This window comes from Bos taurus, chromosome 10, assembly GCF_002263795.3.
Source record: "Bos taurus isolate L1 Dominette 01449 registration number 42190680 breed Hereford chromosome 10, ARS-UCD2.0, whole genome shotgun sequence".
Lineage (NCBI taxonomy): Eukaryota > Metazoa > Chordata > Mammalia > Artiodactyla > Bovidae > Bos > Bos taurus.
Window position 1 is genome coordinate 76,872,459 of NC_037337.1, and position 25,226 is coordinate 76,897,684.

The 25,226-nt window shown below is 55.4% G+C and overlaps 2 protein-coding genes across 9 annotated transcripts in view; one reads left to right on the plus strand and one right to left on the minus strand.

The window, feature by feature from the left end:
- PLEKHG3 (pleckstrin homology and RhoGEF domain containing G3) overlaps positions 1 to 19,713 on the plus strand; it is a 54,804-nt gene extending 35,091 nt beyond the window's left edge. For 4 of the 8 annotated variants that reach the window (XM_059890417.1, XM_005211974.5, XM_024997547.2 and 1 more), the window contains exons 4-18: positions 514 to 583; positions 856 to 902; positions 1,009 to 1,159; positions 1,242 to 1,373; positions 1,609 to 1,791; positions 2,013 to 2,105; positions 2,379 to 2,465; positions 2,695 to 2,728; positions 3,069 to 3,161; positions 6,039 to 6,077; positions 6,471 to 6,490; positions 6,922 to 7,263; positions 7,726 to 7,839; positions 9,782 to 11,165; positions 11,577 to 19,713. In XM_059890417.1, the coding sequence (XP_059746400.1) occupies positions 514 to 583; positions 856 to 902; positions 1,009 to 1,159; positions 1,242 to 1,373; positions 1,609 to 1,791; positions 2,013 to 2,105; positions 2,379 to 2,465; positions 2,695 to 2,728; positions 3,069 to 3,161; positions 6,039 to 6,077; positions 6,471 to 6,490; positions 6,922 to 7,263; positions 7,726 to 7,839; positions 9,782 to 11,165; positions 11,577 to 12,307 (3,520 nt within the window). In that variant the 3' untranslated portion in view covers positions 12,308 to 19,713. The remainder of the gene's footprint in view (positions 1 to 513; positions 584 to 855; positions 903 to 1,008; positions 1,160 to 1,241; positions 1,374 to 1,608; positions 1,792 to 2,012; positions 2,106 to 2,378; positions 2,466 to 2,694; positions 2,729 to 3,068; positions 3,162 to 6,038; positions 6,078 to 6,470; positions 6,491 to 6,921; positions 7,264 to 7,725; positions 7,840 to 9,781; positions 11,166 to 11,576) is intronic. The other 4 variants (XM_024997550.2, XM_059890419.1, XM_059890418.1 and 1 more) reach the window with 3 other exon arrangements.
- Positions 14,679 to 25,226, minus strand: part of SPTB (spectrin beta, erythrocytic) — a 131,994-nt gene continuing 121,446 nt past the window's right edge. Inside the window, exons 33-36 of the mRNA XM_003586589.6 lie at positions 21,615 to 21,877; positions 18,325 to 18,498; positions 18,028 to 18,070; positions 14,679 to 17,885 (exon numbers count right to left, since the gene is read on the minus strand). Coding sequence (XP_003586637.2) covers positions 17,718 to 17,885; positions 18,028 to 18,070; positions 18,325 to 18,498; positions 21,615 to 21,877 — 648 coding nt within the window. The 3' untranslated portion in view covers positions 14,679 to 17,717. The remainder of the gene's footprint in view (positions 17,886 to 18,027; positions 18,071 to 18,324; positions 18,499 to 21,614; positions 21,878 to 25,226) is intronic.

The following is a 25,226-nucleotide window of genomic DNA, read 5'->3' on the forward strand; positions in this document are numbered from 1 at the left end:
GGGACTTACTGCTGGACAAGCTGGGAGGCCCGATGCAGGGGAGACTTGGACCGGAGGGTGTGGGCTTGGGTGAGGAGTAGCACAGGAAGGGAGGCCGGGTGTTCCTCACGTGCCCCCGTCTCAGAACAAGCAGTGGTGGGACTCACCCTGTCTCTCCCATTTTCTGCACCCTTCTGAACTGGGGGCCTCGGTCCCTTTGCTAGTTCTCCCTATCTCCTTCCCCTTTTAATGTCTGGTTCTGTGTGTTTGACTCCTGCCTGCAGAGGAGCTGTGTCCCCTTCCGAGGTGGGTACTGGTGTGCTTTCTCCCTCTCCTGCTGGTGGAGCGCATGGCTGTTTTGCCCCCATCTTTGCTGCGGTGCTGGCTCCTTTCCATAGTTGCTGCCCCTGGTGGAGCTCACTGACACCAGGGCTGATGTGTGTCTGGGCACCAGGAGGTTGGGGAGGGGGTGTGTTGGTGACCATGGAGGCTGTGAGTGGTCCACGGTCTGATGACCACCTTCCCTTCACCTAGCCAGCTACTCAGAGACCTGGACAGCTGCAACAGTGACCCCGTGGCCGTGGCCAGCTGCTTTGTGGAAAGGGTAAGCACGGCTGGGTCCTGGCACCATTCTGCCTTGCTAGGGACCTCTCTCCAGGGGAAGTGCTGGGTGCCTTGCCTTGAATATCAAGGGCATTTAGGGTGGCGCTGGGGGCTGCTGGGTGGATGGAATGTCTGAGACGGATGGGTACAGAGATGAATCTGCAGATGCTTGGGGAGAGTGTGCTCCGGGACCCAGGGCCATGCCTTTGATACACCCAGGCTTACAGGCAAATGCGAGTCTCCCTGAAATAACTGTTTTTGGTCTTTCTTTAGAGCCAAGAGTTTGATATCTACACTCAGTATTGCAACAACTACCCCAAGTGAGTAATTAGGATGGAGAGGGGAGGCAGAGCCATCTGGCGAGTCCAGAGCACCCCACCTCCCCCTCCAGACCCCCTCTGGTGATGGCCCCTTTCCCACTGGCAGCTCGGTGGCCGCCCTGACCGAGTGCATGCAAGACAAGCAGCAGGCCAAGTTCTTCCGAGACCAGCAGGACTTGCTGCAGCATTCGCTGCCCTTGGGCTCCTATCTCCTCAAGCCGGTCCAGCGCATCCTCAAGTACCACCTGCTGCTCCAGGTAAGCCGGGGCTCCTCCCGAGGACCTGGGGGCCTGAGGGAGGGGAAGGGCCCTTGAGCCTAAGCTCCCGCTCCCCGCACAGGAGATCGCCAAGCATTTTGATGAGGAAGAGGATGGCTTTGAGGTGGTGGAGGATGCCATTGACACCATGACATGCGTGGCCTGGTACATCAACGACATGAAGAGGAGGCACGAACATGCGGTCCGGCTCCAGGTGCTCTGGAGCTGAGAGCTGGAGGGGTGGGCAGGCAGGGGTGCTCGGGCAGGAAGAGGCTTAGAAGAGGAAATGCGAGCTGAGGGGTGGTGTCCTTGAAGATGGGCTTCTCTGGGGGGAGCCCTTGGTGCGGCGTGTCTCTGTGAAACCCAGGCGGTGACTCCAGGGGGCCCTGCGTGGTCCCAGCAGGGTCTCCAGCAGCCTGACCCTGGGGCTTGGGGCTTCTCTGTTGCAGGAGATTCAGTCTCTGCTCCTCAACTGGACGGGGCCAGACCTGACCACCTACGGGGAGCTCGTCCTGGAGGGCACGTTCCGCGTGCACCGTGTGCGCAGCGAGAAGACCTTCTTCCTCTTCGACAAAGCGCTGCTCGTCACCAAGAAGCGGGGCGGCCACTTTGTCTACAAGAGCCACATCCCGGTAACCAGGCCACACCTCCTCCTCCCCTGCTTCCCGCCTTCCTGACGGGCCAGTTCCACTTTCCAGCTCTGCGCCAGACTTGGCTGGGCCTCAGGTTGGGGTGGACACAGCTCCAGCCTTAGAAGAATACTCTCCCTGCCTCCCCCAACGGCCTTGAGGGGTGGGGTCCCCGGTTGGCTCCCCGCCGCGGGCTTGACTGCCATCTCCCCCTGCCCTCCCAGTGTTCCTCCCTGATGCTGATCGAAAGCACCCGAGAGTCCCTGTGCTTCACCGTCACGCATTACAAGCACGGCAAGCAGCAATACAACATCCAGGTGAGGGGCAGGCCAGGACAAGACCCCCACGGGTCTGCGGGGTGCAGGCTGGGAAAAGACCCACCCCTCCCTCAGTGGCGGGAGCCTTGGAGTCTCCCCCTGGAAGGCAGAGGTCCTTGGGGGTATCTCTCGGGCTTGTGCTGAGGAGTTGAGGGAGCCTCAGCACCCCCAGCCTTCTTTCTGCCTCTGCCCCCCTCGGCGGAAGCCCAGCCCACGCCAGATGGCTTCAGGCCTGTCATGGTGACCCCCTCCTTCTCTGTTGGGCCCACCCAGGCCAAAACGGTGGAGGAGAAACGAAGGTGGACTCACCACATCAAGAGGCTCATTCTGGACAACCACCATACCACCATCCCCCAGAAGGTGAGTTCCCGGGGCGCCTGATGGGGGGCCGGGAGTGGCTGTCCCTCAGAGCCAGCTCCGGGGAACCCTGGGCCTCACCTTTGGACACTGACCCCACTGGACAATGGGGTCAGTTCAGCGGATGCTACAGTCCTCTGTACCAGCCCTGTGGGGGGCCCTGGTACCGCAAGGCCGAGGGAGAAATGGCTCATAGCAAGGTAGCCACAAGGTGGGTTTCCTTTCCTTCCAGGCCAAAGAAGCCATCTTGGAAATGGATTCCTATTGTAAGTTCACCCTTCCTGCCTGCTTCGTCCCTAATGGTGCTTGTCTCTTGGTCGGACTGTATCCTGGGGGCGCTTTGCTGGATACTTAGTCTAGAGAGTAGGGAGGATGAGGGAGGTTCCTTCTGTAAGGCTGGGGGTCTGCTGCAAGACCAGGGCTTGGTGCTGATGACAGGCGGGACGCTGTGTGCCTCGCACTCCTGGTGCGCGGAGAGGTTGGAAGAGCTCTGCAGGCTTATGGCCCTGGAGCTGGGCTGGGCAGCAGAGTTGTGGTCGGGGGTGGGCAGAGTCCACACCAAGGCTGATGGTATCCTAAAGGTCTGGTCGTCTCTCTTGGGTGCAGATCCCAATCGGTACCGCCACAGCCCAGAGCGCCTGAAGAAGGGCTCCCAGGATGACGTGTCCGCCCACGTGCACCAGGGGCGCCGGCAGTCTGGTAAGGCAGGGACTTGGTGGGCACAGAGGCTTCTTTTCAGGACCTTTAACCAAGTGGGGAACCAACCTTCTACAGCAGCATTTGGGGCTGGCTCTCACCTCTCTGGAAATCCCAGGAAGGGATGGGGGGGTGGGGGTAAGTGTGGTGTGGATGGGTATGTCTGGAGCCTCCTGCCTTCCACCAGGCACCTCTGGCACCTTCCTGCCTACCCAGGGCTGGACAGCTTTCCTTTTACAAGGCCCTAGGAACGCTTGTTCCAGGCACCCCTTCTTAGCGCCCCCACAATTGACTCCTTCCTCCTTTGCCACTTGGAATACTGGGAGTCAGCCAGAGTAATGCTCGGACGTCACGGATGGTCCACAGCCCAGTTATGGAACAGAGCAGAGGCAGGACGTGGGGAAAATGAGTTGGATTTCAAGTGGCACCAGATCCAGACAGGAAATATTTACTTTGGGTCTCAGGGAAGAGTTCTGTTCTCCTTTCCTGGGTTTTCTTCCATGACTGGGCTTGCTGCTGTGTACTTGGAGGTATTGAAATGAACCATTTATTGAAAAGAGAAAACCTTGCTTTTATTCTCTGCCCTTGTAGTGATGAGTGTGTGTGTTTTCTGTGTCAATTTTCACACTCTTCATTCGGTCTGAGGCCCAGGGATCGATCTGGTTTTGGCCAGGCACTTGCCAAACTACCACCTGAGGTGGGAATTGGGGTGAGAACCATTTCAGAGACCCCTAAAGAGAAAGACTAAGTAGTGATGGGAGCTGGTTCCTGGCTGGGATCCCCACAGTGCGTGGGGTTTGATTGGCAAGACCCACAGGTCCCCTGAACACCTGTGTGGATTGACATAGAACCTTCGGTTTTTCTGGAGGATGAAGCTGAGCAGTGTCTGGAAAGCTCTTGTGTGTTTTGTCTGGTGGTGTTCCTATTGGATCTCAGACCTTAGGCAAACTTGCCATGGTTGCAAAAGGTCTTTGATGCCATGTGTTAAAAGCCTCAAATTGGGAGTGTTACTTCCTAAGTCTCTGGCCCCTGTTGCTTCTCTGTCCCTTCTTCTGTAATTCTCTCATCCCTCTAACATTACCTCTTAACTTGCCATAGCTTTGACTTGGAAGCTTCCAATATGTGGAGGTATTTAGTAAGTGGCGGCAGTGGTAATAACAGTACTACCTGTCATAACATCAGCTGCAGCAAGCGAGGCACTCGGGAAATGAGCCGTTTCAGAGCTGACGTTTCCCCCAGGCTGAGGTTTTAGCCTGTAAACACTAGAACAGTTGGGTTTTGTTTTTGTGTTTTAGTTTTGTTGTTTTTGTTGAGTTGCTAAGTTATGTCTGATTCTTGTGAACTCCATAGGCTATCCATGGGATTTCCCAGGGAAGAATGTTGGAGCGGGTTGCCATTTCTTCCTCCAGGGGATCTTCCCAACACAGGGATTGAGCCTGAGTCTCCTGAATTGCAGATGGATTCCTTTCCACTGAGCCATCAGGGAAAGAATTCACTTGCCAATGCAGGAGACGCAGCAGGAGACACGAGTTCAATCGATCCCTTGGTTGGGAAGAACCCTTGGAGGAAGAAATGGCAACCCGCTCCAGTATTCTTGCCTGGAAAAACTCATGGACAGAGGAGGAGCCTGGCGGGCTACAGTCCATGAGGCCACAAAGAGCCAGACACAACAGAGCAGTTAAGCAGTTCCGCCTTTACACTGAACAGTGTTCCTTCTTATTAGTCCGCATGCTTTTCTGTAGTAGCCCTTCCTTCTTCCCTCTTCTGTTACAAATTAATCGATTGAATGTGTAAGAAATGTGTGTAACATCAGTCAGGACGTCAATGAGAGGGAGGATCCGGGCCAGTGGGAGAGTGTGAGTACTTGTTCTCAGTCATCTGTTGTGACTGCCTCCAGGCCTATTTCTGCTTCATATGTGCAGAGAGTTGGGATGGGCAGATAAGTACACTCTCTGGGTAAATAAGGTGCTGTTGTCATCATCTTAAGTATTCTTGTTACATATTCCTGATTACACAGTTTAAACTGAAAGAGTAGAGCCTTTTGTATTTCTCACTTTAAAAACGACTAGGTGTCTGGTTACCTCCATGCAGGTGGAAGGTAGGTGTGTGTGCCTGTGCGCATTTAGAAAAAACAGTTCTTCAATACGCTTTCCTGTCCAGGAACAGCTGAGGCACCTCAGGAGAGCTCCCTTCTGACTCCCAGTTTATAGTGGGGCTGCCACTTGATGCCAGGCGGTCGAGGGCAGTAGGGGCTAAGGGCACGGCTCTGTAGAGAGGTTCCTTAGACCTGTCCTCTCATCCTGGCCTCTCTATCTCAGGTCTGTCCCCAGAAAGGCTGGGGATAAGGTGCTGACACCATCGGCCTAACGGGTGTATTCTGTCCTTAGGGCCTGGGCAGCCCTTGTCCAGCTGAGCAGCAGGGCTTCGTGGTGCCAGGCCTTAAAGGCCATAGCAAGTTGGATGCAACCTCTGCTTTCCTGTGGGGGCTCTGTGAAGGGGCTTGGGTGTCACTAAGGCCCTGATGTGCTCTGTGCAGAGAGGTGGGGCTTGAGGTGGGGGCCAGGGCCCTCAAGAGAGGCTCATCATTCTCAAGAGGACAGTGTGGGGCAGTGGCACCAGAACTGAGGGCCCCAGCAGGGCTAGTGGGCAGGCCTCGTTCTGGGGGCTGTCAGTCACAGCAGAGCACCCCAAGCCGGGGTGGGCAGTGGCTCCCTGTGGACTGGGCGTGAGGGCAGCCTTTGTCATGCCCCGGGGCCACAGGGGCCCTGCTGGAGTGGACTTTGAGCTGGTGATGGGCCAGTGGCGCTATGAGTATGGGGCCTGGGCCAGGCCAGGCAGTTTGCAGCCTGCACTGACTCTGCCCGTTGCTCTCCTCCTCAGAGCCGACCAGACGTCTGTTCAGGCAACTCAGTGAGAAAGGTGAGTGAGGGAATGGTGGTCAGCTATCCCCTTGAGCCCTAGGGCGAGGGTGAGCGGGAGGAGTGGGCGACCAGCAGTGTGGGGGCGACATGGACGGTGAAGAGGGGCCTCTGTTTCTCCCTGGAAGGGGGGCTCTCCCCCTACACGCCTCGCACCCTGTCTCCCTGTCCTTGGTTGATAGCAGGAGCGAGTGACCCCCACCCCGGGCTCCTGTGCCATCAGTCATTCCTTTGGAAGTCCTGTGAAGATTCTGGGAGCAGGAGCCCCTGATGAGGGCTTTCCCAGGGGGTCCTGGGCCTCGGGCCTGTGTAAGGGGGCTCTTTCTCCTGCTCACTGATCTCCCCTCTCCCTCCCCCCTCGCCCGTGTGCCGGAATCTGGCGGTGGTGGAGCAGCCAGAGCCACAAGAGTGAAGGTAAGGCCAGGGGCGAGGGGACTGTGGACAGGTTGGGGGGAACTGCCCGGCTCAGCCCTCATCATCGTCACTTACTCAGCAGACACCTGTCAAGCACCTACTGGGCACCAGGCTCTGTCTTGAGGGTCCTGGAGATGAATAAGCCCAGAGTACCCTTCTGTACCTTTTTCCTGGGGTGGCAGCCTGCCAGTGGCTGGCCCAAGCCTGGATCCTCTCATATTGCTCTCTCTCCCTGGGGCAGGCGGGCCTGTCTGGGTCCTGAGTTCCTGCCCAGGCCCCAGGCCCAGCTTCCCACCTCTAGAGTCCCCCTCACCACTCAGGAGCCCAGAGGTTGGGTGTCTATAGATGCGAAGCCTCCCCAGCCCCAGCAGCTGCAGGAGGAGGGGGGTTGCCCAGAGCCTGGTCACGAGGGGGCCTTGTGCTCTGCACAGCACGCGGGCAGTGTTGGCACGCTCCTGGACTTTGGACAGCCCCCCTGTGCTCGGGGCCTGCAGTTGGAGGCCGAAGGGGCTGCCCAGGAAGAGAAGGAGGAGGTGATGGAGGAGGAGGAGGAGGAGCAGGCCTTTCAGGTCTCTCTGGAGGACCTGGCTGGGCACAAAGGCAGCGAGAAGGGGGCCAGGCCAGAGCCCTCAGGCTCGGAGGAGGAGGAGGAGGAGGAGGAGGAGAGCCTGGCAGTGGCGGAGCAGGTAGCCGACTTTGCCAGCTCCCTGCTGGCCGCCCTCCACTGCTGGCACTATCGGGCCAACGCTTTACTTTTCTCCCGGGGCGCTATGGTGAGGTGTCTCTTTGATCTCCCCTCCTCCTTGCATGCTTCCTGGCATGTGCATGCCCATCTGTGAGTCCCCTTCCCTGCTGTCCTCACCCCTCCGTCCTTGTTCCTTCATTCCTGCCAATGGCGTTTCTTAACCCCTGGCTCGCTGTCACGCCCTGGTGAGCCCCTGGCATTCATTGTTCCAGTACTGGAGCTAACCAGCATGCTACTCAGTGGGCATGATTAATGGGGCAGGCTGGGGGGTGGCGGGGAGGTCAGCACACTGGGGATGCATGCCTGGTGGGGATTTCTGAGTCTCCCAGACTTGGCAGTTCAGGCCGACTCTGGATGGCGCAGGTCCAACGCTGGATCTCAGTGTAGCCCAACCCCCTTGGGGCTCAAGAGGTGCTGTCAGGGTTGGGATGCAGAAGGGACCAGCTCCCTATTGTTCTGGAAGCTGATGACTGCCCTCTGCTTGCTGCAGGGGAAGGAACGCAGGGAGTCTGAAGAACCCAAGAGCTGCGGGAGGACCAGGAGCCTGTCTCCAACTCCTGAGGAAAAGTGCCTGAACTTTGAGTCTGTGACTTCCCTGCCAGAGGTGAGTGGCCAGCAGGTGGAATAGGGATTGTGCATACCCTCCTGAGCTCAGATCTCCAGCTTTGTAGGCGGGGCTTTCAGACATGGCTCTCCTGTTAGGCCCATGGGGACAGGGAATCTTGCTTCCCAGGACTCTCATGCCTTCAGGAAACCTGTCTGGCCTATGGGCATGTGGCTTGGTGACAGACAGCTTCTTACTCTGAATTAGAAAACAGTACCCCTCCCTCTGGGGCTTCATTGGTGGCTCCATGGTAAAGAACCTGCCTGCAGTTCAGGAGATCCAGGTTCGATTCTTGGATCAGGAAGATCCCCTGGAGGAAAGGGCATGGCAACCTACTCTTGCCTGGAGAATCCCATGGACAGAGGAGCCTGGCAGGCTGCAGCCCACAGGGTCGCAGAGTCGGGAACGACTGAAGCTACTAAGTGGCAGCAGCACCCCTTCCTTTGGGCAGATGCAGTCTCTTGCCAAGGGACACAGTTATTGGAAGTGACCAGAGTTGAGGTCCTCTTGTCCAGGCCTCCTTGCATAGAGCATAAGGCCCTGCCCTGCCAGCATGCCAGACATTTAAATCATGCCTGTCCCACCTGGCAAAGGAATAAGGTGTTGATATCTACTGGACACCTTCTATATGCCTGGTGTTCTGTTTCTTCCTTCTGTTTTCTGAACCAGCTCTACCAGGGAGAATGAGACTCAGAGAGGTTAGGTGACGTGCCTGACATTGCACAGCTTCTAAGGGGCAGAGCTCAGGTTAGACTTGGGTCTGTGACCCAGAAGCCTGCACTCTTTCCTCCCCACCCCCACCACCAGCCCATCGCTATCTGTGGGTTATATGCAACAGAATCCTTTGCTTTCCCAGAGATACAAGGAAAATTTCAAGAAATCTAGACTCCCAAGGTGATCCTCACAGCCAGGACAAGACTTATATAGCCTGTGTGACACTGGAAAAGGGTTTAGAGTAGTGCTGGTTGATGATAATAGAATGTGAGCCTCGTGTAATTTTGAATATTCTAGCAGTCTCAGTAAAGGATTATTTAACCAGTATATCCAGACTATTATCATTTCAACACATGGTATCAAAGCTACTCATGAGGTACTTTGTACTTTTCGGTGTGAAGTTTTTGCAGCGTGGACTAGCCGCATTTCAGATGCTCGGGAGTCACGAGTGGCTGGCAGTCATTGTGTTGGACAGTGTCCAACCCAGGGCCTCGCTCCTGGGTCCCGCTGTGCAGATGCTAGACTAGAACGGTTGGAATCAGCTCTGGTTCCTCAGATTTTAGAGTGCTGTCTTGTCTTCTCCCTAATGAATCTTCTGGAAAGCCGCCTATACTGGCTGATTTTACGATTCAAATGACCTGTGATGTGGTCAGAAGGGAGTTGCCGACCTTGCTTCCTCCTTTGCCATCTGCTGGGCAAAGGCAGAGTCAGGCACAAAGGTGGAGGCTGCCTAGTAGGAACTGCATCTCCATCTTCATCCTCTGATGGGATTTCAGCACATGGTCCTATTGCCCTCTGGATCTTGACCCACACAGGAGACCCTGGCCCTTCATGGGAGTCATTCAGGCCCAAGTTTCAACCCAGAACAGACTCCCCACTACTAGGGCTTGAGGAAGGGGCGTCCTAGGGCTGTGGATCTGATTCAGTATTGCATGTTCTCACCCTGTCCCTGTACCACTCGGGGAGACTACCACTGAGAGGTGCTACCACTCTGTATTCCTAGAATTTTCCTTGGCTTTGAGGACATGGGCCCAGCACCCCAGCTTCAGGGTGACTGAGGGCCATCCTCTCCTTGCTGCCGCACTTTTGAGTGCTGTTCCATCTGATTGCCTGCTTCTTAAACTGCAGCCCCTTCCCACTAGGCACTGAGCAGGCCGCACTGTCCACACATTCCACAGGTCCCCTGAGGGGGGGTTTTGTCTCATGCGAGCCCTTTGTGCTATCCTAGGTTGAGCCAGACACCGAGTCTGGGACCGAGCAGGAGGTGTTTGCTTCCGTGGAAGGTCCTAGCGCCGAAGAGATACCCTCAGACACAGAGGCCCCGGAGGTCCTCGAAATGCAACTTGACCCCCACCAGCTGCTGCTGGGGCTGGAGCCCCCCGATGACATGGCAGAGTTCATGGTGGCCGAGAGCACCGAGGACCCGAAGGCCCTGAGCAGCGAGGACGACGAGGAGGAGGTGGGGGCCTCCCAGGAGCCTGAGAGCCTCCTGCCTCCCTCTGTGCTGGACCAGGCCAGCGTCATTGCCGAGCTGTTCGTCAGCAGCGTCTCTCGGCGGAGCAGCCTGGCCCTGGAGGACGGCAAGTCCAGTGGCTTCGGGACCCCAAGGCTGACCAGCCGGAGCAGCAGTATGGTCAGCCTAGACGATGGTGAGAAGGGCCCAGCCCCACGTGGTGGCACCACAGACTCCCTGGGCTCTCAGCTCCTTCCAGAAGTGGACCTCAGCATTGGGATGGCCGCAGAGAGCGAACCTTCTGTCAATGGGACAGAGGCCCCGGGCCCAGGCTGCCCAGCGGAGCCAGACAGGTCTTCTTGCCCAAAGGAATCGAAGCTTTCCTCTCAAGACCGGCAGTTGCTGGACAGAATCAAGAGGTACTACGAAAATGCAGAGCACCAAGATGCAGGCTTTAGTGTCCGGCGCCGGGAGAGCCTCTCCTTCATCCCCAAAGGGCTTGTGAGAAACTCGGTCTCCAGAATAAACAGCCTTCGCAAGCCAGACCCGGAGCCACAGGCTCCACTGGGGCGCAAGAGACAGGTGGGCTCACGGGTGGCCCTCTTTGACTGCCCAGGACCAGGCCAGGCTGGCGCTGGGGACCCAGCTCCTATCACAGATGCTGAGTTCCGCCCATCCTCGGAAATGGTAAAGATCTGGGAGGGAATGGAGGCTCCCAAGGGGAGCCCTCCGAAGGGGCCGGGCCAAGGCCAGGCCAACGGCTTTGACCTGCACGAGCCCCTGTTTATCCTGGAGGAGCATGAGCTGGCAGCCATCACTGAGGAGTCAGCGGCTGCCTCCCCAGATAGCGCCTCCCCCACCGAGCCCCGCAGCCCCACCCACCTGGCCCGGGAGCTGAAGGAGCTGGTGAGGGAACTGAGCAGTGATGCCCAGGGGAAGCTGGTGACCCCGCTGCACCCCCACATCCTGCAGCTCTCCCACGTGATGGATAGCCACGTGAGCGAGCGAGTCAAGAACAAGGTCTACCAGCTGGCTCGCCAGTACAGTCTCCGGATCAAGAGCAGATCAGTGACAGCCAGGCCTCCGCTGCACTGGGAGAAGGTGGCTTCCACCGTCCCCATGGTGCAGGAGGAGGTTGGCGCACCATCCGGCGGCACAGGTACGACGGGGTGGGGAGGGGGCCTTTCCCGCAAGCCTGAGTCAGGAGCACCTTTTAGGAGCCAGTTGGCTTCTGGGGAAGTGACCCCCTACAGAACCTATACCAGAAAGAGGGCTGAGGTGAGCCCTGGAGCTGCTTTAAAGCCCAAGGGCACAGGGTCTCTTTTCCAGGAGAGCAAAAAAGAGAGAGTTGTCTCCTCCTTTTGATTCCTGACTCCTCTTCCCCGCCTTTTCTTCTTTCTTCTCATTTTCCCTTTGATACGGGGCTGCAGATGGTAAAAGGGATTTCTCTCTCATCACACCCCAAACCCCAGCAACCACCCTTGCCCAGAAGGGGAGCTGCTGTAGCCAGTTCAGAGAGCCCTCACGTCCTCTTGCTCTGGGATTCAGGCGGCTTGCTCTCTTCCCACAGGTGTGAGCAAGCTGGGGCCACCTCTCTCCAACCACAAGCAGTCCGCGGTCCAGGAGCGCAGACTGCCCAGGCCTGGCTCTTCCAGGGAGATGTCGCCACAGCGTGTCTCCTTCAGCTCCTCGGCCACCAGCCCAAGGACCACCCCACCGGGAGCCTGGCATGGCCCTCGAAGCCCCTTTGACACTGAGACCTTCAACTGGCCTGACGTCCGAGAGCTCTGCTCCAAGTACGCCTCCCTGGACGAGGTGCTCCAGACCAAGGGCGGCTGGCCCAGCAAAGTGCCAGTCAACCGGAGCCGCTCGCTGCCGGAGAACATGAGGGAGCCACAGCTGGCTCCCTCCGGCAGGTTGGGCCGTTGCGGCAGCCTCAAGGCTAGGCGGGCCCCGGTGAGCCCAGAGGCGGCCCAGCCCCAGCCTCTGGGGGAGTCGCCCCCAAGTGAGCCCGACAGAGGGGAGGCCCTGCATGTCACCGCAGACCTCATGCTGGAGGACAACCGGCGGATGATTGTCATGGAGAAGGGGCCCCTGCCTGGCCCTGCCGCAGGGCTGGAGGCGGCCAGCGGGCAGGGACTGGGCTCTGCAGCTGCCCAGATGGGGAAGGACCAGGAGTTGCAGGAGTCTGCGGAGTATCGGCCTAAGGAAGAGGGTCCCAGGGACCCAGCGGACCGAAGCCAGCAGGGCAGAGTGCGGGACCTGAGGGAGAAATTCCAGGCCTTGAACTCCACAGGTTGACTCTGAGTCCTGGGGGAGGGAGGAACCACGGCATCCTCATGCTCGCAGCTGGGCTCACCTTCCTCACTTGACCCCCTTCCCCTGCCCTCAGAAAGGCCGCCCCTGGGAGAGCACCTGCCATGGACCGGGACTTGCCGGCGACTTGACACAGGCCCATATGAGCCCCTTTCCCCTGTGAGGCCAGGGTGGCCACTTTTCTTGTATATAGTTCTGATAAGACGCCAGATATTTAAGCTCATCTGTTCCCAGGGAGAGCAAGCCCTGCTCAGGCCTCCAGCGTTGCCTGGCCACTGCCAGACCCAGGGCCCACCCAGGGGACACACAGGAAGCTGGCCTGGGGAGGCTTTGCTCTTTAACTGTGCCTTTTCTTAGGATCCAGGCAGGCACGAGGCCCATAATTTATTGCTTCCCATTCTGTGGTATGTTAGTGTTCTCGTGCACACGTGCGTGTATGCGTGTGTGTGTGTGTGTGTGTGTTGCTTCTCCCCTCCCAGGAAAAGTCTCGTGGCCTCTATTCAGGTACTTTTGTGGGTTGTCTTGCTGGCCCTGTGGTTGTTGCTAATGTACACATTTCATTATTTGCCAATGGTGTAATAACCACTGCTGACCAACCAACCTGTGTGTGGTCTCCTTCCTGGGGTCTGGCTGGGTTGGGAAGGGTCGATTGTGCCCAGGGCTGTCTTAGGGGAAGGTGGGACTTGGGCTTTTTGCTTCCACGTGTACTTAGTATGCAGCCATGCTCTCAAACCACAAGGCCCAGGTCCTGGTAGAGGAGGCTGGGGCAGCATAATGTGCAGGAGGGGGCTTGTTCTCTGTTATTTCTACTCCCACGGGCTTCTGTCTACCCACAGCCTGGCGTCCTGTCTAGTGGTGACCGTGCCGGCCTTTAGCTCTTTTCCCCAAGAGCCAAAGTTGGATTGAAAGGGGTGAGGTGGAGGGTGGGATGTTTTTCTAACAGACAGATGTTTCCATGACTGGTGCCTTTTATTCTCTCCCTCTCAGGTTCCCAAGAGGCATCCTGGGGGGTGAGGATTCTAAACTTAGGACCTAGGAATATCTTAGGTGGCTTGCAGTGTCAGGTGAGGGGTACAAGTGTGTGTTTTCTGAGATGGAGCCTCATTTTTCATCTCATTTGCAAAAGTGTCTTTGATTCCCAACGGGTAAGAATGCCTCCCTATTTCTAACTGGGTGTTCTGCCCCTTTCCCTTGGTGGACCAGCCTTGTTTCACCCTGTCTGCCTGGGAGGACTGGGTCTGTAGGGCCAGGTGGGAGAGCTGTCTTGCAGGTCTTCTGACCTAGGAGGATAGACTCAGCCTAAAGATGAGTCTGCTGAGTCTAATGAGGTCAAGTATCAGAGGCAAGAGGAGGCCTTCCCTGGGCAGAAGCCGAGCCGGTCTGGCCCACGTTCTACCAGCTGCCTGGAATGGTGTGTGGCCACTTGCACAGTTGCCGAGGAGCGTGCTGGTTCCTACCAGGCAAGTCAGATTATAAAGAGAAGTCACACACTGGAGTGAGAGTTAGGAGACCCAGCCCTGCACTTAACTGGCTGGGTCACCTAAACTCTTGCTTTTCCCTCCTCTATAAATTGAAGGGGGTGGATGAGTTGTTGCTTCTCAAACTCTGACTCAGACTCTTCAAGGGGTAAGGCTTGGGGGAGGTGGTAGTAATGAACACTTTCCCCAGCAGATCCATACACAGCCCTCTAGGTTGTTATGTGGGAACCCTGAACCAGCTCAGTGTTTCTTATTGGCTGCCCATTAGAATCACTGGAGAGGGAACTTTTTGGAAAATGCCAATGCCTAGGTTTCATTCACCCAGACCAATTGAAACTGCCTCTCCAGAGATGATGGTCTTCCCAGGTGGCGCAAGAGGTAAAGAACCCGCCTGTTAATACAGGAGACAGAAGAGATGCAAGTTTGATCCCTGGGTCGGGAAGATCCCCTGGAGGAGGACATGGCAACCCACTTCAGTATTCTTGCCTGGAGAATCCCATGGACAGGAGCCTGGCAGGCTATAGTCCATAGGGTCGCAAAAAGTCAGACATGACTGAAGGGACTTAAAGCACACTCACCCTGGAAATGAACCCCAGGCGTGTGGGTTCTGATACTCAGATCTCTGTCCCGTGCTCCATGCAGAAAGGCCTGTAGCAGGCCCACAAGATGGCTGAATGCATGAATAAGTGTTTTCTCAGGGTCACAAGTGAAGCACAGGACTTGGGTCCTGGCAGGAGTTGTTTCTATGAGACTCCAGGGACAAGTCAATGGCCTGGCTGTACCTCTGTCTCCATGGTGGTCCTGGGTTCACAGATCCCACCTTGCTTACTCAACCAGCCCTCTTTGGTCCAGTTCAAAGGGATATAGGCCAAATAGAATTATGGAGCATTATTGATTTATTAGAAAAACTAGTAAATGGGTTTCCTGTGGTTCGTGGAAGCACATTTGAGCAGGTGGAGGACAAGACCCGGTCGGCCCCAGGGCCAGCCCCAGATTGCAAGGTCTGTGCCCAACAGGGTTGCAGTCGTCTGCCGCCGCCTCCTCCGTTGCATCCTCCCTGAGCTTGCTTGTCCAAGGGACCGAGCCATGGGGTCTTCTGGATCTCTGCCCCCTCCCACTGAGGGGAGGAAGGAGATCCAGGGCCACCCTTGGGGACTCTACGTGCCCTCCGATAGGCAGGAAGGAGGGGTGGGGTGGCAGGGAAGCCGAGCCTCCCGAGGACCCTCCTGACCTCCCTCAGCCACAGTCCACTGAGGCCAGGGGGACAAAGGGGAAGAAGAGAGGGTGGGAGGACCACCTGACCATGCCCAGAAGGAGCTTCCTCTAAACTGCCCTGGGGAGGAAGCCTGATATGCTGGTGTGGACTGGAGCTGTTTGGGGATACTGTTAAAAGACTGCAAAGTAGAAAATAAAAGGAGGAAAAAAAAACTTGCCAGGGTGCCAGGAGCTTAACCCCCCCCATGTGGCTCAGAGTCCCAAAGCTGGGTGCCTGCAGTTTCATTCCAGTTGGTCAAGGGTCTTGGGGCCTGTGTGATGTGGGAGAAGGGTGCATGGGAAGTTGGTGGTAGATGGTGGGTCACATGCAGCTGGTTGCTGCCCTTGCCCAGTCCAGGGGCTCAGGGGTGGCAAAATCCTAGCTTTTCCTTGAGGCCCCTTCATTCCTGGGACTGTGGAGTTGCTTGCTGAAATTCCTCACTTCAGAAGCACATGTGGAGGGCAGAGGGTGGCCCCTAGTGTCTTGGCTCCCACAGATTGGCCCATGGGGGCAGCTGATAGAGACTTGCCACCACCTGCTCTTCAGCAAGGAACAGGCTATCCTGGAGCAGGACATGCCTTCAGGTGCGCTTGAGGCCTTTGTTATTGCCAGGTGAGCATCACTACCTCATTGCCTCCTGCCTTGGTTTCCCCTATGTGTAGAGAGGTTGGCGAGTGGTATAGATTAGGTTCCCTGTGGATGCACAGAGGGCCACAGGGATAGGTGGACAGAGGACACATGAAGACCCTGGCTCCCAAGGTGGGATCATGTGTCAGGCCCCGTCAGAGAACTTCCCTCCTGTGGTTCTTGTCCGCTGAAGTTGCCTTCCCTTGACATAGTAGTAATTGATCTCGAGCACTAAGGGCTCCTGGGAGGGCCTAATAACTCCAGATGCTTATGCCTGTGGTTTCTGTCTTAGCTTCACCCAGTTCTGGGGGGTCGTCTCAGCGTGTCTAAGGCTCCTTCCCATGGGGAAGGTGATGGAAACAGCAACTGCAGGTCCCAGGGTCCTTTCTGCTCTGCCCAGGGGAGTGTCTGCTGCCTGCAACTCAACTCTTGGACCTAACCCAAGTTAAGATGCTGGGCTGGAGCTGTATTGCTTTCAGAGGGTGGTGGAAAGAATCCTGTGGAACCAGTGGTCTGTTCCCTCCAGATGTCTGACTTTGGCAGCATAGGGACGGTTATCCCTGGGGAGAGAGGTTGCAGGGCCCCTTTTGGCTGTACCCAGGATTGGGGGGTAGATACCCATGTAGCCCCTTGACTCTGGCCAGGCCCTTCAGGAGGACCTGTGTGAGGGTACTTGCCACATCTTAATGGCTCCGGCCCCAACATTTGTCCCAGCTCTCCTGGGGTTGTTACATGGGTTGTAATACCCAGGTGTGGCTGCATCTGCCACCTCAGGGTGACAGGTCGTGAACTTTGCTGTCGGTTCAGCCAGCACCCTCAGGTGGTGCCAGCTGCAGCCAGGACTCATGGAGTATTTGGCTTTGGGATGCTCTAATGCAGGTGCTGCAGTGTCCATCTCGTATGGGGACCTGCCCTGTCTCCCTCCGGGACCTGGGGTCTGAGTGGGGTACTGCTGGTCTAGCAGCTACTGGGAGTGCGGCAGACCCCAGGGTGGAGAGGTGGCGCCTGGGGCAGTGTGGAAGTCTTATCTGCCTCCTTCTGGCCTGAGCCCTAAACTCTAGCTGTAGTTTTAAAAAAGAGGGCCAGCTTGAGAGCTTAGGGTCCAACCACCGCCTGGCCCAGTGGCAGCAAGGGGGTGCTGGAGGCGGCGGGAGGCCCTTCGCACTTAGGACCTATCGATTTTGGACAGTACCCCCTCTTTTTGTGGGAGGAGGGGCTGCAGTGACTCCTGAGGTGGGGAGGCAGCGGCCCCTGGCCCCTGGCCCAGAGACTCCCTCCTCATGCCCCTAGCGGGCAGGTCGGGCCTTCCCAGGAACCTTTTTTCTTCCCCTGGCTATGACTGTGTGGGACGGACCCCAAGCAACACTTGCTTTGGGAGTGGGCAGCATCTCAGGAATCTTCCCTGCTGGCTCAGAGGGTAAAGCGCCTGCCCGCAATGCGGGAGACCCAGGTTCGATCCCTGGGGCAGGAAGATCCATTGGAGAAGGAAATGGCAACCCACTCCGGTACCCTTGCCTGGAAAATCCCATGGACGGAGAAGGCTTCTAAGAGTCGGGTACAACTGAGCGACTTCACTTTCGCTTTTCAGCATCTGAAGAACCCCCATCAAGCCTTCTTCTCCAGCTTGTGTGGGAATAGCGGGGTGGGGACTGGCTCCCCTCGGCCCCGTAAGGAGGGTCGGGAGAGGAGGGTGTGGGCCTCAAAAATCGTTTCCTGCCCCCAGAGTCAGAAGCCCCGAGGGCCCGCGGAGCTGGGGGCCTGTCCCTGGAGCCTACGCTCGCTGTGTGCGGGGCCCCAGGGCGGCGGGCGCGGAGGCAGGCGTGGGCCGGGCCGGGCCAGGCTGGCGGGCGAAGGCAGCGATCGCAGTGCAGCTGGGCCCGCGCCCGGCCGGCCGGCCGGCAGCTCAGAGCAGGCAGGCGGCAGGCAGCGGCAGCAGCCGGGCAGTGGGTGGGAGGAAGGCCCGGCCGAGGAGGGAGGCACTAGTCCCCGCACGTCCCAACGACGCACCGGCTTCACTCGCCAGGCCCCCGAGAGGCTATTTCTTTTTGGGGAAGAAGCTGAATCTCTTCTCCTTGTCCTTCTTGCCGAGGCTGGCCTCGGGGCCGGTGATGGGGGGAAGGGGCAGGCTCTGTGCCTTGACGCGGATGCTCTGGGACTCGTTGATGGCCGTGCTCACGCCCTGCAGCCAGGACAGCATCTCCTCCTGCAGGGCGGGAAGGTCAGGACCCCCAAAGGACGGGCTGCCTCTAGGACAACCCCTTCTGAGGGAGCCTTGAGGCCAAGGGGCACGGGTCCCTCCCAACTGCCCCTTGGCGGGGGTCAGGGCCAGGCAGCCCTGCACTTACCTCATCCTTGCCGTGGAAGAGCCACTCGCTGCCGTTGCTCAGCCTAGGAGGACAAAGGGATTCCCCCGTGGCCACCTCCGGATCTGACCCCCCAGCTCCCCGAGCTTTCCCATGACCAGGACCCTATCAGGCAGCACAGTGCTTTCTGAGAGAGGCGGAAATCAGGACCACCAGCCTCTCTTATTTGAAAAATCCCTGAGGGGCACCTCAGGCCTGCAGCTGGTCACATACAGTGGATTGGCCACTTAGGCCAGATCGAGCCACTAGGGAAGGAGCGGTGAACAGGCAGGGCCTCACCTCAGCTTGAAGACATGCTTCTTCTTCTTGTAGTTGGCAGCAATCTCACAGATGGCATGTCTCAGGGCCAGGGGCTCCTCCCCGTGGTAGGGCACCCCCAGGGCCAGATTCTTGGCATCCTTATAGAAGGCCAGCTCACTATTCCTGAGCACACAGTACAGGTTGTTCCAGGACCTGTGAAGGTACACACAGGCAGCTCACCTACAGTCCTCACTTGCATGCTCAGTTGCTCAGTCGCGTCTGATTCTTTGCAATCACATGGATGGTAGCCCGCCAGGCTCCTCTGCCCACAGGTTTGTCCAGGCAAGAATACTGGAGAGGGTTGCCACAGTCCTGATACAGCATCTCTATAATCAGTTCCCACAGCTTTACCATTTTTAACTACACCAACTTTACCATGATCCATAGTAATACCTTTTACGGCTAAAAAAATTGCAATTAAAAATAATCTGCATGTGGGATTTCCCTAGCAGCCCAGTGGTTAAAACTTGGCACTTCCAATGCAAGGGGTGCAGGTTCGATCCCTGGTGGGGGAACTAAGATCCCACATGCCATGTGGCATGGCCAAAAAAAAAAAAACCAATCATCTGCATGTAATTCTACTACCAAAGTCTACTATTGTTAACATTTTATGTATTTCCTTCTGGTTTATTTTCTATTCACATATATAACTAAAATTGGATTATACTGTATATTCAATTTTATTTTGTACTTTTAAGTTTAACACTATGTCATGAGTATTTCCCCATCCTCAAATATTTGAATCCTCAAATGTTTCTTGAAAATAATTTTAATAGCTATATGATATCTTGGAAGGAAAGTTATGACCAACCTAGATAGCATATTCAAAAGCAAAGACATTACTTTGCCAACAAAGGTTCGTCTAGTCAAGGCTATGGTTTTCCCTGTGGTCATGTATGGATGTGAGAGTTGGACTGTGAAGGCTGAACGCCAAAGAATTGATGCTTTTGAACTGTGGTGTTGGAGAAGACTCTTGAGAGTCCCTTGGACTGCAAAGAGATCCAACCAGTCCATTCTGAAGGAGATCAGCCCTGGGATTTCTTTGGAAGGAATGATGCTAAAGCTGAAACTCCAGTACTTTGGCCACCTCATGCGAAGAGTTGACTCACTGGAAAAGACTCTGATGCTGGGAGGGATTGGGGGCAGGAGGAGAAGGGGACGACAGAGGATGAGATGGCTGGATGGCATCACTGACTCGATGGACATGAGTCTGGGTGAACTCCGGGAGTTGGTGATGGACAGGGAGGCCTGGCGTGCTGTGATTCATGGGGTCGCAAAGAGTCAGACACGACTGAGCGACTGATCAGATCTGATCTAATGGTATTTTATCACAAATAAAAATAATCCCTATATTGGTGGACCTTTTAATACTGGAAAATTTATCCACAATTGAAATAGCAATGTGATAAACATCCTTATGGGGCTTCCCACTGATGGCTCAGTGGTGAAGAATCTGCCTGCCAATGAAAGAGATGCAGGTTCAATCCCTGGGTTGGGAAGATCCTCTAGAGAAGGAAATGGCAACCCACTCTAGTATTCTCGCCTGGGAAATACCAGTCTATGGGGTCACAGAAAGAGTCGGACACAACTGTAAAGAACAACAGCAACAACACATCCTGATGCCTTAATCTTTCCTGTAACTCTGATCTTACCTTGAGATATATTTCTAGAATTATTGAGTGTCAGACCAACAGTGTAAAGAACTTTCCAAAGCACGTTCCTAGCCACCAGCATATCTGAGTTTCACTCGCGCTTGTGCTCATTCAGTCGTGTCACTCCTTGTGACCCCATGAACTGTATAGCCCACCAGGCTCCTCTGTTCATGGGATTCTCCAGGCAAGAATACTGGAGTGGGTTTGAGTCTCACTACAGCCCATGAGTCTCACCACAGAACTGTAACATGAACAGAGCAGGGTTTTGTTTTGGTGGTAGGAGTATTTTGTTTTATTGATGATAAATGCCTGGTATACTGTGCTAGCTCTTTTTGAAAGGAACGTATTTGCGCAAATCAATGCTCAACTCAAATGGGAGGCTTGGTGAGAACAACCAACAAGTGAGCTCATAAAGGAGTTCACCTGAGCTCCTTCTTTGACAAATACAGAGCACGTTGTCCTTGGGCAATGAGAAGCGTTAAGCGCGTCTTCCTCCTCTTCCTCACCACCCCCTCCCCCACTCCTTTTTGAGGGCAGAAAGGTGGAGCACTAGCAGAGCACATAGGGAAGAAGGACTGGAAGGTCAAAGAGAGAACTCGACCCGTTCAAAGCTAGCTGCAGAGCCATTCCACAAATCCCAGATTTCCGATACCAGCTCAGGGATCCTCTGCTCAGACCTGGCCCTCATCAACTTCTCTGAGCTGGTAGCCCAAGTAAGGCAGTTGCTAAGGAGGAGTAAAATCCTGCCTTGGACAAAGGACAACCTCTTTGAGATGGTTTCCCCCATCTGGAAAATGAAACCTCAATATCACAGGGTGGTTGTGAAAACTTTGTCAGTCCTGACATAATGCCTGCCGCATAGTAGGTACTTTATACATGTTAGTTTCCCCTCTCCTGCAGCCCCTCCATATAAAGCAATAAACCTCTTCAGGGTGGTCGGGCCCCAAATTCATTTTTGGAATTTGAAATAACTTTGGTGTGTCCTCCAAGCCAGGCTCTCTGTATGTTGCCAGCTGGCCCTGGGAATAGAGCTGGCTTCAACCTCTTGACACTGCCCTGTTTCTCTGAGACCCTGGACCGCTGCCTGAAGGCAGAGGCCTCTAGAGACTCTGAGTCGCGGCATCCCCCGAGTAGACCACACTCAAGGACACGACTGCCTCTGAATGAGTTCCTCAGGGTCATATCATTCCTAGGAGGGCCCTCCAGATGGCATATAGGTCAGCTCTTTCTCCTTCCCTATTTTATGGCTGGGGAAACTGAGGCCCAGACTGGGTAAAAAGGGGGACTGGATCAAGGACAGGTAGGTCTTGTTAGTGCCAAGACCTACCTGTTACCCTGCCCTGGCATAGTACCAGCTAGTGTTCTCCTGCTCTGCACCAGGCTGCCCCCACCATCCCCATGTTACAAATGAGAGGCTGAGTAACTAGTATGAGGTCATAGGATTTGAACTCAAGCCCACAGCTGAAGACAGGCTTTCCCACCATGCCAAGTAGCCCCCCAGAGTTGGCTCAGAAGGCACCCAGGAACTCTCAGAGTAGAGGCAGAGGGCCTCCTCACCCACAGACTGCTCGGATAGCCCTGCGCATCCTGTGGCCCCATGGCCCCTCCCCGACACACCTGTTGGAGGCCTTCTTGTTGGGCCCCTCCAAGTCGTGCTTCCGGCCCAGGAAGCCTTCCATCTGCACGCTGTGCCCGCGGTCCCGCTGGGCCGGCAGCGTTGTAGGCTCATCGCCCTCGCTCAGCGGTGTGTCCAGGACCTTGAAGAGGGGCTCTGTGGCGGGCCTCTCATCTGTGCTGGATTTCTCCTCCTGCCCGTCCTCGTGGGGCCCTGGTGGGGGTGGCGGCTGCAAGTCCTGGGGCCATGGCCTCTCTTCTTCCCCCTGCTCCAGGGCATATGGGAAGAGCGCACCTTGCTGAGGGCCCAGACCCGGGCGGCCACTCTCGGCTGAACAGGGGAGGTCAGCAGGCCTCACCCGAGTCTGGTTCCTCTCTCTTTGCCCTCCCTGACCCACCCTGGCCCTTCCCCAACCTGCTGTGGGTGTCCACCTGGCCTGCTTCCCCAAACTCCCTCTTTCTCCAACCTCAATAGGAGCAGAAGGTCCTTAGAGTGAGCTGAAGGGGCTGGGCCAGGGGATTTCTGACCCTGCTTGTTGCCCAACTGCAGGTGCCCACCCTGGCTTCCTGTCAGAGGCTCCAACTCTGACTGAGTTAGACCTGAGCTCTGACAAGATTTCAAAGTCAGATTTCAAATGACGAAAGGGCTCTGCTGCTAAGATAGAAGAAAAAAACATTTGTACTAGGATGTTGTACGACTCTCAAGTATTAGTCGCTCAATCGTGTCTGACTCTTTGCGACCGTAGCCTGCCAGGCTCCTCTGTCCATGGAATTCTCTCAGGCAAGAATACTGGAGAATCCAGGCAAGAATATTGAAGGAATTGCCATTTCCTTCTCCAGGAGATCTTCCCAACCCATGGGTAGAACCCGGGTCTCTCACATTGCAGGCAGATTCTTTACCATCTGAGCCACCAGGGAAGTTGATGAGAACTTGTTTGTTACCTTCAACTTGTGTCTGGGCACCAGGCCCTAAGTCTACAGGTTAGTGTTTTGTCACTAAGTCGTGTCTGACTCTTGCGACCCCGTGGACTGCAGCCCACCAAGCTCCTCTGTCCATGGGGTTTCCCAGGCAAGAATACTGGAGTGGGTTGCCATTTCCATCTCCAGGGGATCTTCCCGACCCAGGATTTGAACCCATGTCTCCTGCATTGGCAGGTGGGTTCTTTTACACTGAGCCACCAGGGAAACCCAGACCCTCCCAACTCATGGGGGGAATAACTGGTCCTGCCCCCTTCATTTGGCAGGGCTTTGCCGGAGGAGGGCAGTGGTTCCTAACCCTGGCTGCCTTTTACAATCACCTCTAGAGCTTTAACAAAATATGCGCAGGACCCATCCTCAGGATGCTGAATTAACTAGCTTGGAGTGGGGTCTGCGCATTGGTATTTCTTAACAAGCTTTTCATGCGCTCAAGTGTGCTGATGAAGAATCACCACCTAAGGAGTCAATGCCCCAGGGAAAGGCTGTGGCTTTTGCCTCCTTGCACCTCTCCATGGAAGGCATAAAACTAAGATTATGGCATCTGGTCCAATCACTTCATGGCAAATAGATGGGGAAACAGTGACAGACTTTATTTGGGGGGGGCTCCAAAATCACTGCAGATGGTGACTGCAGCTATGAAATTAAAAGACGCTTGTTCCTTGGAAGAAAAGCTATGACCAACCTAGATAGCATATTAAAAAGCAGAGACATTACTTTGCCAACAAATGTCTGTCTAGTCAAAGCTATGGTTTTTCCAGTAGTCATGTATGGATGTGAGAGTTGGACTATAAAGAAAGCTTAGCGCTGAAGAATTGATGCTCTAGAACTATGGTGTTGGAGAAGACTCTTGAGAGTCCCTTGGACAGCAAGGAGATTCAATCAGTCCATCCTAAAATAAATCAGTCCTGAATATTCATTGGAAGGACTAATGCTGAAGTGGAAACTCCAATACTTTGGCCACCTGATGGGAAGAACTGACTCATTTGAAAAGACCCTGATGCTGGGAAAGATTGAAGGCAGGAGGAGAAGGGACAACAGAGGATGAGATGATTGGATGGCATCACTGACTCTATGGACATGAGTTTGAATGAACTCTGGGAGTTGGAGATGGACAGGGAGGCCTGGTGTACTGCAGTCCATGGTGTTGCAAAGAGTCAGACACGACTGAGGAACTGAACTGAACTGAATGGAAGACAGGATCCTCCCAGCTCCCACCCAAGCCAAGTGAGGGGCCTCTAGTGGAACCATGGGCTGTATTCAGGTGCCTGTGAGAAGGGGAAGCAGACTCTTGTCCCCTGGCTGGGTACCTCCTTATGCAGAGCCTTGCTGACCCACTTTTGTGCCACTGCAGCAGGAGAGAGAAGAGGACAGACTGAGAGAACAAGGGGCAGTCTGTTTTCGAGTGCAGCGCAAGAATGCCAGCTGGGACAGGAATGGGTGGGTCTCCTATGTGCCAAATAAGCACCCAGGAAGGCAGCCTAGCTGGAGACATCTGTCCAGAACTCTGCCTCAAAGGTCTGATTGCTGAGGACCTTACAGCACCAGGTGGGAAGGGTCTTGTAGTCCCCAAGCAGGTGGGGACCAAGGCCATTGAAAGCCCAGGAGGACTAGAACCACCTCAGGCAGTAAGGAGACACTGCCCTCTTTTCTACTCTGTCCCAGCTGAAGATGGAGGCCCAGGAGAGTGCTGGGGAGGAGCCAGGAAAGAGCAGACACTATGTTTCCCACTGTGGGTCCTTCAGACCTTGGATCAAATCCAAAATAGAGAAATGGAGAATGAGAGGAGTTGGGTACCATTCTGGACATCAGATCAAAGCTTCAAACTGAAAGAGACTGATTGGACTTTTTAACAGTTAAAAACGATCAATGTCTGCCAGAGCTGGCACTAAGGAATGGGAAGCGGAGGTTCAGTGGAGATGTTTGACGGCAGTGGTTGGAAGAAAGGTAAAGCTGGTCATGTTTGCATCCCCTAGATTAGGACTAAATGACTTCCCTTGTGGCTCAGACGGTAAAGCGTCTGCCTACAATGTGGGAGACCCGGGTTCGATCCCTGGGTCGGGAAGATTCTCTGGAGAGGGAAATGGCAACCCACTCCAGTACTCTTGCCTGGAAAATCCCGTGGACAGAGGAGCCTGGTAGGCTGCAGTCCATGGGGTTGCAAAGAGCCGGACACGACTGAGCGACTAAACTTTTTCTAAATTAGGACTAGTCAACAAACTAATCTGGGGTTCCCTAAGATCCCATTTAAAGACAGGAATAATATGGCTGGAAAAGGTTGAAAATCACTACTCTAGTCTAAAACCTTCAATCTATGAGACAGTCTGAGCTCAGAGGTTAAGTGACTTACCCAGGGTCATACAGCTTTCATTTCCAGTTAAGAGTATGCACTGAAGAATTGGGCAGGCCTGACTTTTTATCACGTCCTTAGGGTTCTTATCTTTTCCTTGTCTTAGAGCCTCTGGAGAGTTGTGGCTGGGCCACACCCATCTTTATGCATCTTGCAGGATTTATATGTTTGAGTGTTGGCAATGAGTCAGAATTGACCACAAGGATCTGGAGGCCCTAAGGCCTTGCCTGGACCATCCTCCAGCAGGGAGGAAGGGCAGGAGTGGCAGGTTGAGTCTGGGAGCCTGGGTT